Raw genomic sequence first — 17443 nt, 5'->3', positions numbered from 1 at the left:
AAAAGAATGTTATAAACTTACACAAAACGCTTTAAAGATGCTGTCCTAAAGAAAACCTCTTGAAATTGTAGCAACGGATATTAATTTAAGGTACATCCTCTGGACAGACATTGGGTGCCCTGCATTTTGTGCAAATTATCAACAGAACAGGAATGCAGAGCCACCCTACTTCTTAGTGCTCAGAAGCCGAGTCTTAAGACTTCTGAACACAGATGAAGTAAATAGGCTTTACTTCAGAGATTATCAAAACATCAAGACAATCCAAGAGGAAGCAAATGAAAAGACAGCGGATAAGAGTCCCTTTAATGTGCATGTGTAGCCAGCTCATTCGCTGTTGCCTAACAACAAGAAGGAATAGTAAAGAGAAGGGGGCTAAGGAGGAAGGTGCTGTCTGGAAGCCACATGAGTACAATGAATGGAGAGCTGACATTTCATGAAAGGATTCTTTGTCACCCTCAGATGGATGGAAGGAAACGGTCTTTGAAAGAACAAGTTTATTTCAAACTGCTCATGATTTATCCCAGTTAAAAAACACGGAACCTAAACGGCAAATTGCCTAATATACAGAACCATTTATGTATAAGCTGTTGTGAACAAGTTGCGTTAAGCAGATAGCTAATGGACAGACAATTATCGCTTCAGACTCCTTTAAGTGAGGCTTTACCTTTGGAGCAAGAGGATTTTGACTCAAAATACAAAATATATTGGTAAATTGTAAGTTAGAGCAGCAGCCAAAGTTTGATAATTCTATTTCTTTTGCAGAAAAATATATTGGCATTTTCCATTTAGTTGTCACATCCATTTTTGTTTCTTTTGCAAATGTGACAAAAGAAAGTGTAGAAATATTGGTTGTAACCTTTGAATTAGATTTAATAGAATGCGCTTAAAAATTGACAAGCAGGCAATCGAATTGAAAAGGGACAACCAATATGGCTGTACTTCCTGTTTTCATATTTACAAAAATGTCCGCCTCCACAAAAGAGATATTTTTCAATGTTTATATAGTAACAACATATTGTGTGATGCATTAAAAGGGGTTGTCAAGTCCTAAGAAATTGATGGCCTATCCTCAGGATAGGCCATCAACAACTCATCGGTTGGGGTCCGACTCCCGGTACTCCCGCCGAACAGTTGTTTTGAAGGCGCCGCAGCGCTCATACGAGCTGCTTCCCCTTCATTTCCTTTACTGCTCACACTGTGAATTGCTGACACACCTGTAGCGGCAGCACACAGTATTACAGCCTTCTCCCATTCAAGTGAATTGAAGACGGCTGTAATACTGTGAACCACCGCTACAAGTGTGCCGACGATTCAGTATGAGCAGTAAAGGAAATGAAGGGGAAGCAGCGCTCGTACGAGAGCTGCGGCCCCTTCACAACAACTGATCGGCGGGGATGCCAGGAGTCGGACCACGACCTATGAGATATTGATGGCCTATCCTGATAGGCCATCAATTTCATAGGACTGAACAACCCCTTTAAGGGTGTGTTCACATGAGTGTTCGGTTTCCGTTGATGGGTTCCGTCAGACCTTTCCGTCGGAGGAACCCATCAACGGAAAGGCAAACTGAAACCATAGCTTCCGTTTGCATTACCATTGATTTCAATGGTAATGCTTCCGTTGCGAATGGTTTCCGCTTATCTCCGTTCCGCTCGTTTTCAGTTTTTTTGACCGAATCAATAGCGCAGTCGACTAAGCTATTGATTTCGTCCAAAAAACTGAAATCTTACGGAACGGAGACAAACGGAAACCAATGGTAATGCAAATGGAAGCTACGGTTTCCGATGGCCTTTCCGTTGATGGGTTCCCCTGACAGAAAGGTCTGACAGAACCCATCATCGGAAACCGAATGCTGATGTGACACACCGGAACTACAATTTCCTAACATATTGTTGCTATTAATTAGGAATAGTAATTGTTCCTATTACAAGAGAGTAATTCTGAAATCACTTCACTTTACATGAAAATTCTAAATATCCCCATGACCCTACAACTGCTATGAACATAATACAGGAGCTATTTATGGCAACTGTATTCTGTAATGCAGTGATCACTCTAGTCGATGTGTTGCATCAGATTGTATAAGTATCGAATTAACGGCTTTAAATGGTGCATTTATTCTAATAATGGTAAAATAGGGCCCTATAAAGTTGCAAGATTACTACTTATTGGAATCCATCACAAGAGGAATTTGTACTTGACAGAACATAATCATTATAATCAGCGGCTCGAAGGCCAGTTTAACACGAGGTTAAATCCTGGCCCAAGTGTATCAAATAAACGCAAACTAAAGTCGGCAAAGATCACTATAATGAGGTTAGTTCAAGTAATTAGACTCGTAGTCAGAATGTGCAGACTTAATACGGATGCCCATTTTACGCTTGTGTAAACCCGGCCTAAAGAGGCAGACATCGCGAGTAGGTTTGTACAGACTACGGCCAGAGAACAACAGGGCACACGCACACACAGGCACACACACACGGGCGCACACACACACACACACACGGGCGCACACACACACACACACACGGGCGCACACACACACACACACGGGCGCGCACACACACTTGACCAGCCACCTGCTTGGATCTTCACATAAAATTTTCTCTTGAAACTACTACATTCGGTATAAAACAATGCACATAAATGAGAAAAAACATCTTTGGACTTTTCCACATTTACGCTTTCAAAATACATGTAAAAAGTTGGTTTTGGAATCATTGATGCACAAGTTATTTTATTAATCACTTGTAAAAGGTTCCTCCACTTATTTTTAGCCTTTATCCTGAGGCAGGTATTAAACATGACCTAGATGTGAAATAACGACAAAGCCAATGCCTGCAAAGTGGTCACCATTGTGATTAGGTTACGAAATTTGACATGACAAGTAAAATCAAACGGGGGTCATGAACAAGCGGGTCACAACAAACGGGTATTCGGCTATGCCCATTGTACTGCTGCTACATCTAAACCAATGTTATTATAAAATCCCTTCCTTCCAGGTCACTGGCTGATCTGTACCCCACCCCCCCAATTCACAAGTACCTACTGGTGGGGGTTTCCACAAATGTTTCTCCAATTATGTTTTGTTTTTTTTAAATTATCAGTATAATTCATCTTAGAAACTGACTGCAGGGACCTTTTGATACAACCAGAACAATGCTTCTATGGATCATAAATGTGAAGATTTAATCGTATACTCCCAGAATATTGGCACAAACCTGATTTATCAAGAGGCCAGATAATGGCGGAATCCATTTAACCTTGTTGGATGAGTAGCGGGGTTTGCCATTTTGTATTGAAAACCGACGTCAAGGCTTATTTACGCTTGATATTTCCAGCCACCGACGAACGATTGGTGGTTTGAGAAATCAGTTCGAGCATCAGACGGTTATTTCCATCAGTACTATCATTACACTTATGCGGGCAATTTAGAATGCACATTAGATTGTAGCAGTAGATGTATTGTAAAAGTCAGACATGCAATATTTACTGACACTGCCAACAGTTACAATTGTTTTTATGCATGCACGATTAATTTTGTTTAATCATAAAAAATTATTTTTATTACCATTATTTTATATCTCTAATTTTATCGTTGATCTTTTCTTGCTTTTAGGCTATGTTCACACGGGGTATTTTGCCGAGTTTTTTGACGCGGAAACCGCGTTGCAAAACTCGGCAGAAACTGCCCGAGAACGCCTCCCATTGATTTCAATGGGAGGCATCGGCGTCTTTTTCCCGCAAGCAGTAAAACTGCCTCGCGGGAAAAAGAAGCGACATGCCCTATCTTCGGGCGCTTCCGCCTCCGACCTCCCATTGACTTCAATGGGAGGCAGGAGAAAGCGTATTTCTCGCTGTTTTATGCCCGCGGCGCTCAATGGCCGCGGGCGAAAAACGGCGCGATAATTGCCGCGAAAATCGGCGTGCAGGGAGAGGAATATCTGCCTCAAAGTTCCAAACGGAATTTTGAGGCAGATATTCCTCCCCCAAAATACTCCGTGTGAACATAGCCTTAGGCTGGTTTCACACATCAGTATTTTGCTTCAGTATTTGTGAGCCAAAACCAGAAATGGGTCCAAAACACAGAAGCGGTACAAATCTTCCATGATACTTTTCCTATGTTTAACCCATTCCCTCCGCAGCCATTTTTCGGATTTTCACTTTTGTTTTTTCCTCCCCACCTTGCAAAAGCCATAACTTTTTTTAGTTTTTCATCAATATTGCCGTATGAAGGCTTGTTTTTTGCGGGACGAGTTGTAGATTTTCGCAGCACCATTTTTTGTACCATATAATGTAGTGGGAAACGAGAAAAAAAATATGTGGGGTGGAATAGGAAAAAAAACAGTGATTCCTCAATCTTTTGGGTGGTTTTGTTTTTTACAGCGTTCACTGTGCGGTAAAAACTGCATGTTAACTTTATTCTGCGGGTCAATACGTTTCAGCGATACCAAATTTATATAGTTTTCTTTATGTTTTACTACTTTTACAGGGAAAAAACGGATTGTTTAAAATAAAATGTGCGTTTTGACGCCACATTCTGAGAGCCATAACTTTTTTTATTTGTCCGTAGATTTAGCGGTATGAGGGCTTATTTTTTTCGAAGCGAGCTGTAGTTTATATTGGTACCATTTTGGGGTACACTTTTTATTGCATTTTTTGTGGGAGATGAAGTGACAAAAACACAGCAATTCTGATGTTTTTAATTTTTTACGGCGTTCACAGTGCGGACTAAATAATGATATACTGTAACAGTTCAGACTTTTACGGGCGCGTCGATACCAGTTATGTTAACTTTTTATTTACATTGTGCTTGAGGGAAAATGGGAAAAGGGAAAACTTTTACTGTTTTTTTACTTGTCCCCCTAGGGGACTTTAACCAGCAATCTTTAGATCAATACTACTGTAGTGCAGTATATCGTGATTCTGACAGTCTACCGTAAAGCCCTGCCGGAGTCAGGGTTTTATAGGAGTACAAAGATGGCGGACCTGGGGGCCTTCAGGCTGCCATGCCAACCAATGGCACCGCCTGATCTCGCCGCAGGGGGGGGGCATTGGAACGTTACAGTTTTTAGTCATTTAAAAGCCGCGGTCGCTATTGACCACGGCATTTAACGGGATAAACAAGCGGGATCGCGCTCGAGTGGGATCCCGCTTGTTACTCGGAAGTGTTACAGCCGACACACTCGCTCTATGGAGCGGGCTCAGCCCGTGAGCCCGCTCCATACTCCCCCACCCGGCGTGCGCCGTATATATATATGGCGGATGTCGGGAAGGGGGTTAAGGTCCACTTCATGTTTTGGATTCCAAAATACTGAACAAAATACAGCTGGGTGAAAGCAGCCTTAGGGCCTGTTAAACATCAGCGTTGGCTTTCCGTTGAGGGGTTCCGTTGGACGTTTCCATCGGTCAACATTCCGGCAGGTTTCCGTTTTTGTCAATGGAATCAATAGCGCAGTCGAATGTGGAATTGGGCAAAACCTGCCGGAATGGTGACAAACAGAAACTATTCGCAATGTTTCCGTCACCATGGTTATCAATGGGGATGCAAACGAAAGCTAAGGTTTCGGTTTGACTTTCCGTTGAGGAGTTCACCCAACGGAAACCTCCGACGGAACCCTTCAACAGAAAGCCAACGCTGATGTGAACAGGCCCTTGTGGCCTGTTCACATCAGCACTGGCCTCTGTTCATCTGTTCCTTTGAACCTATCCATCAGAGGAACCGATGAACGGAAAGCCAAACGGAAACTATCGCCTCTCTTTGCATTACCATTGATTTCAATGGTATTTTTTTTTTCAGTTGGTGACAGTTTGCCTCCGTTCCGCAAGGTTTCCGTTTTTTTCACTGAAACAATAGCGTAGTCGACTACGCTATTGTTTCCATGAAACAAAACGTAATGGAGGCAAACTGACACTAACTGAAAGAAAAAAATACCATTGAAATCAATGGTAATGCAAAGAGAGGCGATAGTTTACGTTTGGCTTTCCGTTCATCGGTTCCTCTGACGGAAAGGTTGAACGGATGCCAGCGCTGATGTGTACTGGCCCTTAGACTGGGCACAGTCTAAACAGTTGTTACAAGAGTATAGAAACTAATGAATTGTAACAATTATTGTTACACGTTAACGGATCTTTACAATGTAATACTAAATAAATCTAACAGAAGTGAGCTCATGGATTTATGTGACCATTTCAAAAGGAAAAAATAAGGTACCATAAGGGCCTATTCACATCTGCGTTGGAGGCTCCATTAGTGGCCTCCGCCGCAGATCCGGCAGAGATTACCGGAAACAATAAAGAATGCTGCGCTATTGTTTCCGGTAAAACCACAGACACCTCGAAGGAACCCATCAAAGTCACTTGGTTCAATCTTCCGCCGATGGTGCAACTGAACCGTTGCTACTGATACTCCCTTTTTCTGCTCCTGTGACAGAAGAACAGAATGGCCCGACACAGATGTGAACAGGGCCTAAGTTGTAAGCCACATGCCGGGATATTAACTTCCCAGTTTTCTAAATTCAATTACACACTAGGACTAAAAGTATCTAGTCAACATCAATCAGCATCACTTTTACTTTTTATATATTGACCCCTAAATCTCTCACGACATATAGCCGGGTCAATTTAGAAGGATATATTAACAGGAGTGTTCCCCTGAGAGACTTTCATGACATATAGAAGATATTGTTGGTGGTCCCAGCTCCTGTAGATCAAGAGATATTTCCATATCCCTCAAGAATTTCAATGTAGTGTAACTCCGCATGGGCAGCTACCAATCCCATGAACAGGAACTCATAGTTCTTGAGAAAAAAAATGCACATTTTTGCTATATCTGATTGCCACGTTGTAAAAGTACTCTGGTGGATAACCCACAAGGGAGTATAATGTAACCCACAAGTCTTACCTGTGAAGGTCATCTAGCGTCCCTTCAATGGTAGGGTCAGGATTAAGCCGAAGAGCATTCTGCTTCAGGTTCAGATGTGTGAGATCTTGACTGTAGAAAAGATTTCCAGGGAGGTGTTCCAAGTTACAACAGGACAGGTCTACCGAGCTGATACGCTGAGATGCAATCTGTGGATGCAAAACAACAATGTTGTTAACATAATCAACTTGGTTAACCTTGTACATGTAAAATGTCTCATCTGCCCTCCAACAAAAATTGCTCAATAACATTTTCGCACTTTGCCTGTAATATTTTTTTTTAAGGAGACATTTGAATTTACAGTACAGGACTACCACAGGCTAGGTGAGAAGTTTATGACTGCTGGGGGCCCCACTGATCATAAGAACGGGGATTTTGTGTCCCCGTTACTCCCCAGTGCGAGACGACAGTGAGGAAAACTTCGAATGGAATGACACGTCACATGCTATATCCAAAGTCTATGGGACTGATGGAGACAGCCAAGTAGACATTGAATGGAGCGGCAGGGCGCATGCTCGTCTTCTACTCCATTCAAACTTCTCACTGTGGGAAATGCAGCGAGGAGGAATAGGAGGCTCATGATCCCCATTCTGGTGATCAGTAGGGTCTCCAGCAATAAGACACTTATTACCAATCCCGGGGATAGGTGATAAATGTTGATTCTGGGATAAGGGGACCTCGGTTTAGGACCCTAATAATTGGCCATAGTAAAGAGCAGTTACAAAGAGCATCACTGGCTCTGGAGGACCTATCATGTCCTGCATTACAGAGACAGAACATGGATTTGAATGGGCAGTTTGTAATGCTTATTTTCCTCCTCAAGTGGCACTACAGGCATGTTGAACACTTTTATTTCCAGGTTTCCCCACAGATTACAGCCAAACGCTGGAGGTCCCAGCAAGGCGACACTTTGTGATTAGCTTATTTTAACCCCTTAGCGACCGCTAATGAGCCTTTTCATGGCGGCCGTTATGGGTACTTATGCCAGAGCGCCACCTTTTCACGGCGCTCTGACATAAGCCCGGGACGGGTGTCGGGCGGTCTAAAGACAGCCGGACACCTGCTCTAATGGGTGGGATCGATTTCAACAGAGATCTCACCTGTTTAACCCCTTAGATGAGGCGCTCAATAGCGAGCGCCACATCCAAGTGGTTTTGGAGGGAAGGTGTTCCCTTTCTCACCCCATCGGAATGCTGCAATCGTAGGGTGCCAATGGCTTCTATGGCAGCCGGGGGCCTAACAAAGGACCCCAGGTCTGCCTGTAGTGGACCCCTTGAGAAAGCTGACGGCGAAACGCGCGTCGGGGGCGGTCAGTGTGGAGTGATCCTGAATGGTCATGCAATCCATGGGTTTGTGCAATATCCTTTACTTATAAAGCATGGTCTTTGTTTTGGGTGCAACTTGTAGCTCTAGCTGTATATTCTTACATGTATGCACAATTGTGTGCTCTTTAGTCAGGTGCATAATATATCTATTTGCTTCTGTTGTTTAAATATTGATCTATATGACTACCTTTTCTATAGATCTCTGCACTTGTTACCACATCACAGGATGTTTATAGTATGGTAGCATATATATTGGATTATTCACGCAGCTCCTCCATACTCTCCTTTTTAACTGTGTGGTATATTGTTTTTATATTCTGATGGCCAATGTGTTATGTATATTTCAATAAAGTTTATTTTATATGGTCATGGTACATGACTTGTGCTATGTGCGTTTCATTTTCTGGATATACTAGTAGTCTTCACAGTCTGGTATAGGTATTGATATTTGCTTTATGATTCGTGTGGACGCATTATTGTTTGGCGTATGCCAATGGTCTATACTTGTATAGGTATTCATCTGCCTGTAGTGGATGCCTGCCAAGCCATTCATGAGGCATGACCTAGCAGGTGCCTGTCAGTTTTACACTGACAGGCAATAATACGCTGCAATACAGAAGTATTGCAGTTATTATAAAAGCGATCAGAAGATCGCATAGTGAAGTCCCCTAGTGGGACTAAAAATAAGTTATCATGAAGTTTAATAAAAAAACACACACTTTTTCCCTTATATAATACTTTAATATGGAAAACTTTTTTTTAATTTTTTTTAAAACATTACACATATTTGGTATCACCGCGTCTGTAACGACCCCACCTATAAAGCGATTATGTTATTTAACCCCCATGACGAACGCCGTAAAAAATAAAATAAAAAACAATGGCAGTATTGCGGTTTTCTGTTCATCCTCCCTTCAAAAAAATCTGATAAAAAGTGATCAAAAAGTCACATGTACTCCAAAATGGTACCAATAAAAACTAGAAGTCGTCCCGCAAAAAACAAGCTTCATTGGCGTATTAATAAAACAATTATTGCTCTTAAAACATGGCGACAATAACAAATAATTTAAAAAAAAAAAAAAAGTGTTTTTACGGTGTAAAAGTAGTAAAACATAAAAAATCTATATCAATTTGGTATCGCCACAATCGTAATGACCCACAGAATGAAGTTATTGTGTTATTTAGATCACGCAGTCAACGGGGTAAATCTAAGACACAAAAAAGAGTGGCAAAATAAAAAAATTTAATTACCCCTCAAAAAAAGTTAAGAAAAGTTAATCAATAAATTATATGGAACACAAAACAGTGCTATTACAAAATACTTGTCCCACAAAAAACAAGACCTTATACAGCTATGTCGACACAAAAATAAAAAAGTTATAGTTCTTGGAATGAGACTATGGAAAAAACGCAAAAAAAAAATATTGGTCATTAAGGTTTAAAATAGGCTGATCATTAAGGGGTTAAAGGAACATTTCTAACCAATAGTGGTTGTCTAAAGCACATAACCCCTTTAGGAACTATATAACCACTTTAAGGGGCTAGGGAATTGTTGGAGGGGGTCTTAAAGCAACCTTTTTGATTTAAATACTTTGACAACAGTGTTTAACCCCTTCCCGCGATTGGGCGTAACTGTACGTCCGAAATCAAAGTGATTTCCCGCATACACCTAATACACTGTCAAATGAAGAATGACAGTTACGATACACTGCACTACATAAGTAGTGCAGTGCATCGTACCGGTGATCAGAAGACCAGATCTTCAAGTCCCCAGGTCAGTGTAAAAGAATAAGTAAAAAATGTAAAAAAAAATGTGAAAGAAAAATAAATAAATAAAAGTTAATAAATAATAAAAAAAACACTTGCCCTGTTTCCCTGATCAACTCCTTTATTATTAGAAAAAAAATTAAAATATGAAAAAAAAACTATACATAATAGGTATCGCCGCGTTCGGAACGGCCTGATCTATAAAAATATCACATTATTTTTACCGCACGGTGAACACAGTAAATTTTTTTTATAAAAAACAATGACCGCATTTTATTTTTGGGTAATCTTGTCTCAAAAAAAATTTAATAAAAAGTGATCAAAAAGTTGCAGGTAACGTAAAATGGTACCAATAGAAACTACAGTTCGCCACGCATAAAACAAGTCCTCCCGCAGCGATATCAACGAAAAAATAAAAAAGTTACGGCTGTCAGAAAATGGCGACACTAAAACATGATTTTTTTTAGAAGAGTATTTTTATTGCAGGAACGCAGTGAAACGTAAAAAACGATATCAATTTGGTGTCGCTGTAATCGTATCGCCCGCAGAATAAAGTTAATGTTGTTTATACTGCACGGTGAACACTGTCAAAAAAAACAAAAAAGAAAAGTGCTGGAATGGCTGTTTTTTGGTTTCCTCATCTCCCAAAAAATGGAATAAATTGTGATAAAAAAAAATCGCATGTACCCCAAAATGAAACCAATAAAAATTACATCTCGTTACACAAAAAACGCGCCCTCACACAGCTCCGTCACCGGAAAAATAACACGTTATGACTCTCAAAACGCAATGATCCAAAATGATGCTAAATGACGGCCCAGACTCATTTTTAGGTCCAGTAGAATTTCACTAAATACCCGACATCGTCATTTGCTGGACCCCACAGGTCGACCCTGTAGATGCAGCGGAGATGAGGAAACTTTAGGGCCTTGCGCGGCTTATAGGGCTAGTGAAGAAGTCAAATATAAGGCAACGCTGGAGCGCAGATATTCTGTATAATACCCAATAATCCCGGCCTGTGTATAAAGGATTGGTTCCAAGCGTACCACACCAATCCATGGATTCTTCATTCACCCCATTTATTACATCATCCTATTATGACCTGTTGCACTCCGCCCCACTTACATATACCCTGTTGCACTCCGCCCAGCTTACATATACCCTGATGCACTCCGCCCAGCTTACATATACCCTGATGCACTCCTCACAGCTTACATATACCCTGATGTACTCCTCACAGCTTACATATACCCTGATGTACTCCGCACAGCTTACACATACCCTGATGTACTCTGCCCAGCTTACATATACCCTGATGCACTCCGCCCAGCTTACATATACCCTGATGCACTCCTCACAGCTTACATATACCCTGATGTACTCCTCACAGCTTACATATACCCTGATGTACTCCGCACAGCTTACATATAGCCTGATGTACCCGCACATAATACATATACCCGGATGTACTCCACAGTTTACATAAACCCTGATGCACTCCGCCGAGATTACATATATCCTGATGTACTCCGCGCATATTACATATACCCTGATGTACTCCGCCCAGTTTACATATACCCTGATGTACTCCGCCCAGTTTACATATACCCTGATGTACTCCGCCCAGCTTACATATACCCTAATGTACCCCGCCCAGCTTACATATACCCTGATGTACTCCGCCCAGCTTACGTATACCCTGATGTACTCCGCCCAGCTTACGTATACCCTGATGTACTCCGCCCAGCTTACATATACCCTGATGTACTCCGCCCAGCTTACATATACCCTGATGTACTCCGTACAGCTCACATATGCCCCCACATTATAAGCTGAAATACCACTAATACACCAAGCAAAATCTGCGCTTCAAAAGCCAAAGGGTGGTCCAACTGAGCCTGGCAGTGTACCCAAACGGCAATTTATGACCACATATGGGGTATTACTGTATTATGGAGAACCCGCTTAACAATTTATGGCATGTGTGTCTACGGTGGTGCAAGCTGGGCACAACACATTGGGCACTGAAATGGCATATTAGTGGAAAACAGCAATTTTCAATCTGCAACATCTATTGTTTACTCATTTTTGCAAAACACTTGTGCGGTCAAAATGCTCACTACACCCCTAGATCAATTCTTTGAGGGATCTAGTTTCCAAAATGGGGTAATTTTTTGGGGGGTACCACTGTACTGGTACTATAGCTCAATGCAACATGGTGTCAAAAAACGAATCTTATAAAATCTCCACTCCAAATACTAAATGGCGCTCCTTCCCTTTAGAGCCTTGCTGTGTGTCCAAATAGCAGTTTATGACCACGTGTGGGGTATTTCCCTACTCTGAAGAAGTTGCTTTACAAATGTTACAGTGCTTTTTCTCCTTTATTTGTTGAGAAAATGAAATTTTTTTAACTAATGCTGCGTCTTATTGGAAAATAATGTCATTTTTCATTTTCACTGCCCATTTCTAATAAAATATATGACACACCTGTGGGGTCAAAATGCTCACTACACCCCTAGATGAATTCCTCAATGGGTGTAGTTTGCCAAATGGAGTCACTTTTGGGTAGTTTCCACTGTACTGCTACCTAAGGGGCTTTGCAAAAGCGACATGGTGCAGAAAAACCAATCCAGCAAAATCTGCTCTCCAAAAGCCAAATGGCGCTCCTTCCCTTCTGAGCCCGGATGTGTATTCATACAGTACTTTATTACCACATATGGGGTATTTCCGTACTCTGGAGAAGTTGCTTTACAAATGTTACGGTGATTTTTCTCCTTTATTTGATGAGAAAATTAAACATTTTTACCTAAAGCTACGTCTTAGTGGGAAAAAAATGAAATTTTTCATGTTTACTGCCCAATTCTAATGAAATCTATGAAACACCTGGGGGGTCAAAATGCTCACTACACCCCTAGATTAATTCCTCTAGGGGTGTAGTTTCCCAAATGGAGTCACTTTTGGGGGGTTTTCACTGTACTGGTACCTCAGGGGCTTTACAAATGCGACATGGTGCAGAGAAATGACTCCAGCAAAATCATCGCTCCAAAAGCTAAATGGCGTGCCTTCCCTTCTGAGTCCTGCCGCTTGCCCAAACAACAGTTTATGACCACATGTTTGGTATTTCCGTACTCTGGAGAAGTTGCTTTACAAATGTTGGGGTGCTTTTCCTCATTTATTTGTTGAAAAAATTAAACATTTTGAGGTAAAAATACATGGTATTAGAAAATAATGTCATTTTTCATTTTCACTGCCCAATTCTAATGAAATCTATGAAACACCTGTGAGGTCAAAATGCTCACTACACCCCTAGATGAATTCCTCAAGGAGTTTAGTTTCCAAAATGGGTTATTTTTTGGGGTGTTTCCTTTGTTTAGGCACCACAAGACCTCTTCTAACCTGACATGGTGCCTGAAATATAATCTAAGAAAAGGAAGGCCCTAAAAGGCTCTAGGTGCTCTGAGGCCGGTATTTCAGTCCAGTAGCGCACTAGGGCCACATGTGGGATATTTCTAAAAACTGCAGAATCAGGGCAATAAATATTCAGTTGTGCTTCTCCGGTAAAAACCTTCAGTATTACAGGAAAAATGGATTAAAATGGAATTTCTGCCAAAAAAATGAAATTTGTAGATTTCCCCGCTACATTGCTTTAATTCCTGTGAAACGCCTAAAGGGTTAAAAAACTTTCTGAATGCTGTTTTGAATACTTTGAGTGGTGAAGGTTTTAAAGTGGGGTGATTTGTGGGGGTTTCTAATATATAAGGCCCTCAAAGCCACTTAACAACTGAACTGTTCCCTAAAAAAAAAATGGGCTTTTGAAATTTTCTTGAAAATGTGAGAAATTGCTGCTAAACTTATAAGCCTTGTAACATCCTAGAAAAATAAAAGGATGTTCAAAAAATGATGGCAATCTAAAGTAGACATATGGGAAATGTTAGCTAGTAACTATTTTGTGTGGTATAACCATCTGTCTTACAAGCAGATACATTTGAATTTAGAAAATGTACATTTTTTGCAAATTCTCTCCAAATTTTGGTGTTTTTCACACAAAAATATTGAATATATCGACCAAATTTTTTCACTAACTTAAAGTACAATATGTCACGAGAAAACAATCTCAGAATCGCTTGGATAGGTAAAAGCATTCCAGAGTTATTACCACATAAAGTAACACGTCAGATTTAAAAAATGAGGCTCTGTCATTTGGTCCAAAAGTGGATCAGTCCTGAAGGGGTTAAATCTAATGTAAGTGAGCAGCGAAAATGTTTTTCTTACACTGAACATACTGCAGCTGGCGCAGCTTACACATGGTGTGTTAAAAGTACAGGACTTCCATGTTGAAAGAAAATACCATAGTGAACCCCAAGACAACCTGCTATGTTTCAGATGCAATCACAATAGTGAAGTGTAGATTAGCAGTAGTGTACTCCGTGTGCTTTTAAGATCAAACGATGAGTCCCATTTTCTACAATTCTGACAAGGATTTGACAGGGAGAACACGGTCAACAAATACGGTAAGCGGACCTTGGCCAGAAACTAATCGACCAGGGCATTTTCTCAAAAACAAACAAGCAGTGGAGTAAAGGTCCATTTTCTGCACTCCTGCCTCTACAGAAAGCCCACTCACTGGGAGGAGGGTCCCCAAGGAGAAACAAATGTTATTACGGTTCATTACAAAACATGGATCCTCCCCTACACAAAAGCTTGAGAAGCCCAACTCTACCCTGGGCATTCATCCTTAAAGGACGCCTTGTAAATTCTTTGGATTTCGACAGTATTTTCTTGCTTTTATGGACAAACTATAGATAATCATAACAAAAATAAGATTGCCAAACATACAAAAGAGCGATCAAATAATACACAACAGTTCAGCACCGCTGCTAACAAAGGGCCTTTAACAAGATTACTGGAAGGAATTTAATAGTGCTAGTCTGTGCCAAAGGAATATAAGATTAATTCAGAACGATCACAGACAACTTTTTATTTATTTAGCTTGACATGTTTTGTAGCACAGAAAAACCATGTTCTGGTAAATTTAGAGGCAAATGGGATGATCTTTTGTTTAGATTTTTATTACGGAAACCATCATGTTTATGTCATGGTAATTCTAGAGACACATATTGGGCAAATCATTTACAACCAGGAAAATCTGCTTTATTGGTTCAGAAGTTCCAAGGTTTTCATCTAGGTGATTTTTGTAATGTCCAAAAAGATATCTAAAGAAATTGTTAAAATCTTAAAAGAATCTTCGCATGTACGTGGTCATTCGTCTCAAGTTTTAAACAGGGGTTATCTGGGTTGTTCATTTTCTTTTACAAATGGCTAAAATTGTCCCGAAATTAAAAAACAAAACAAAAAAAACAGTACCCACCTATCCTCTGGCGATCCAGCGGTGGCGCCCCAGCGGCCCTCCCGGTGATTGTTTACTTGTGGGCAGCATGTTACCTTCTGCAGCCAGCAAATCAAAGGGCTCAGCAGCGATAAACCGTATTCCTGGCATCATGCCATGACCGCTGAGCCCTCTGACTCGCTGCAGCGGTCACATTCTCTTATTTTAGAACATTTGCAGCTATTTGTAAAAAATTCTATTACTTCCTATATACATTCCAAGAGAACATTGGTCCCGATAATATAGTATTCGAGGGCTTACCCTTACTACAATGCATTGTCATACCAAACCTGTTGAAGGCTGCATTCATGTGGCCGTATGAACGGTATGTGTGAGAGCCAAACCAAAAAAACGCATGCAAAAATGACAGCCTTTATTAAATGTAACATGCATTTTTAGTAACGTTTTTGTTTAGTGTTAATGTTTACATTCATTTTTAGAGAAAAACGCCGGGAAAATATAAAACAAAAAACAAAACCTGTCCTATCTAGGGCATGATCCATTTAAAAAAACAAAAACACCACCGACCCCAAAAATGCGACAAACTAGGGCTGGGCGATTAATCCAATTCGATTGATTCACCCTCAAGGACTCTCACGATTCTGTTTAAGAGAATCGTTGAACAGATTCTTGAGTGGTGCAGTCGTGCTGTGCTGTAGGAGGAAGCTCCTGCCCGCCGCCTCGTCACTGCCTGGTCCGCCCCGTCCTGTCCTTGCTTCCCCACGGAACTGCTGTTCTGTACTGAACAAAACAATACAGTACGCAAGAGCAGTTCTGCGGGGAAGCAGGGACTCCTCGTATATAGCGATACCACCCAGCTGTAGATAACGCCTCCCCTGCAGATTGAACCACCACCATCAGGGCCCCCCCTTGCCGATCGCATCACAAGCCCCCTTGTAGATCGCATCACCACCCCCCTTCCAGATCGCATTACAGTAGCTTCTACTAGGGCCTGAATCCCGGGCCAAAGTGTCGGCAACCTCTGGTCGGGGATTCAGCTTCTAGTGGCAGCTACAGTCGCGATATCTACAAGGAAGAAGGGGACGTGTGATCTACATGTGGTGGTGCGATCTACAAGGCAGTGGGGGTTGTGCTGCGGTCCACAAGGGGGGTGAGACCTACATGTGGGGTTGCTATCTACAAGGGAGGAGGAGTGCTGCGATCTACATGGGAGGTGGGGATGCTATCTGCAAGGGTGTGTGGCACGATCTACATGGGCACTGCTGTTTTCAGGGGATAAATACAAAAAACCCTTAAAGAGGCTCTGTCACCAGATTATAAGTGCCCTATCTCCTACATAATCTGATCGGCGCTGGAATGTAGATAACAGCAGTGGTTTTTATTTTGAAAAACGATCATTTTTGAGCAAGTTATGAGCAATTTTAGATTTAGTTTCTTAATGCCCAACTGGGTGTGTTTTTACTTTTGACCAAGTGGGTGTTGTAAAGAAGTGTATGAGGCTGACCAATCAGTGACCAATCAGTGATATACACTTCTCGTTGTGACAGAGCCTCTTTAATGTCATTTATTAAAACCCCATTGTGGGGCCGGTACTGCACAGGGTCCTGCTCACACTTCAACCACTATATGTAATCTTGTCCCAGAGTGCCCGCTCGGCATTAAAGAGGCTCTGTCACCAGATTTTGCAACCCCTATCTGCTATTGCAGCAGATAGGCGTTGCAATGTAGATTACAGTAACGTTTTTATTTTAAAAAAACAACCATTTTTGGCCAAGTTATGACCATTTTTGTATTTATGCAAATGAGGCTTGCAAAAGTCCAAGTGGGCGTGTTTAAAGTAAAAGTCCAACTAGCCGTGTATTATGTGCGTACATCGGGGCGTTTTTACTACTTTTACTAGCTGGGCATTCTGACGAGAAGTATCATCCACTTCTCTTCAGAACGCCCAGCTTCTGGCAGTGCAGACACACAGCGTGTTCTCAAGAGATCACGCTGTGACGTCACTCACTTCCTGCCCCAGGTCGCTTTCCAAGAGCCGTAATTTTTTTATTTTTCCATCAATGTAGTGATTTTTTGGGCTTG

The 17443-nt window shown here is 41.4% G+C and overlaps 1 protein-coding gene across 2 annotated transcripts in view; it reads right to left on the bottom strand.

Annotated features, from left to right (window-relative positions):
• The window catches only part of PHLPP1 (PH domain and leucine rich repeat protein phosphatase 1), a 157313-nt gene that overhangs the window by 46325 nt on the left and 93545 nt on the right, over nt 1-17443 (bottom strand). For both annotated transcript variants that reach the window (XM_075826716.1, XM_075826715.1), the window contains exon 4: nt 6905-7071. In XM_075826716.1, the coding sequence (XP_075682831.1) occupies nt 6905-7071 (167 nt within the window). The remainder of the gene's footprint in view (nt 1-6904; nt 7072-17443) is intronic.

Source organism: Rhinoderma darwinii, chromosome 5 (genome assembly GCF_050947455.1).
Source record: "Rhinoderma darwinii isolate aRhiDar2 chromosome 5, aRhiDar2.hap1, whole genome shotgun sequence".
Lineage (NCBI taxonomy): Eukaryota > Metazoa > Chordata > Amphibia > Anura > Rhinodermatidae > Rhinoderma > Rhinoderma darwinii.
Note: the sequence above shows the minus strand (reverse complement) of the source record. Positions and strands in the feature narration are given on the sequence as shown.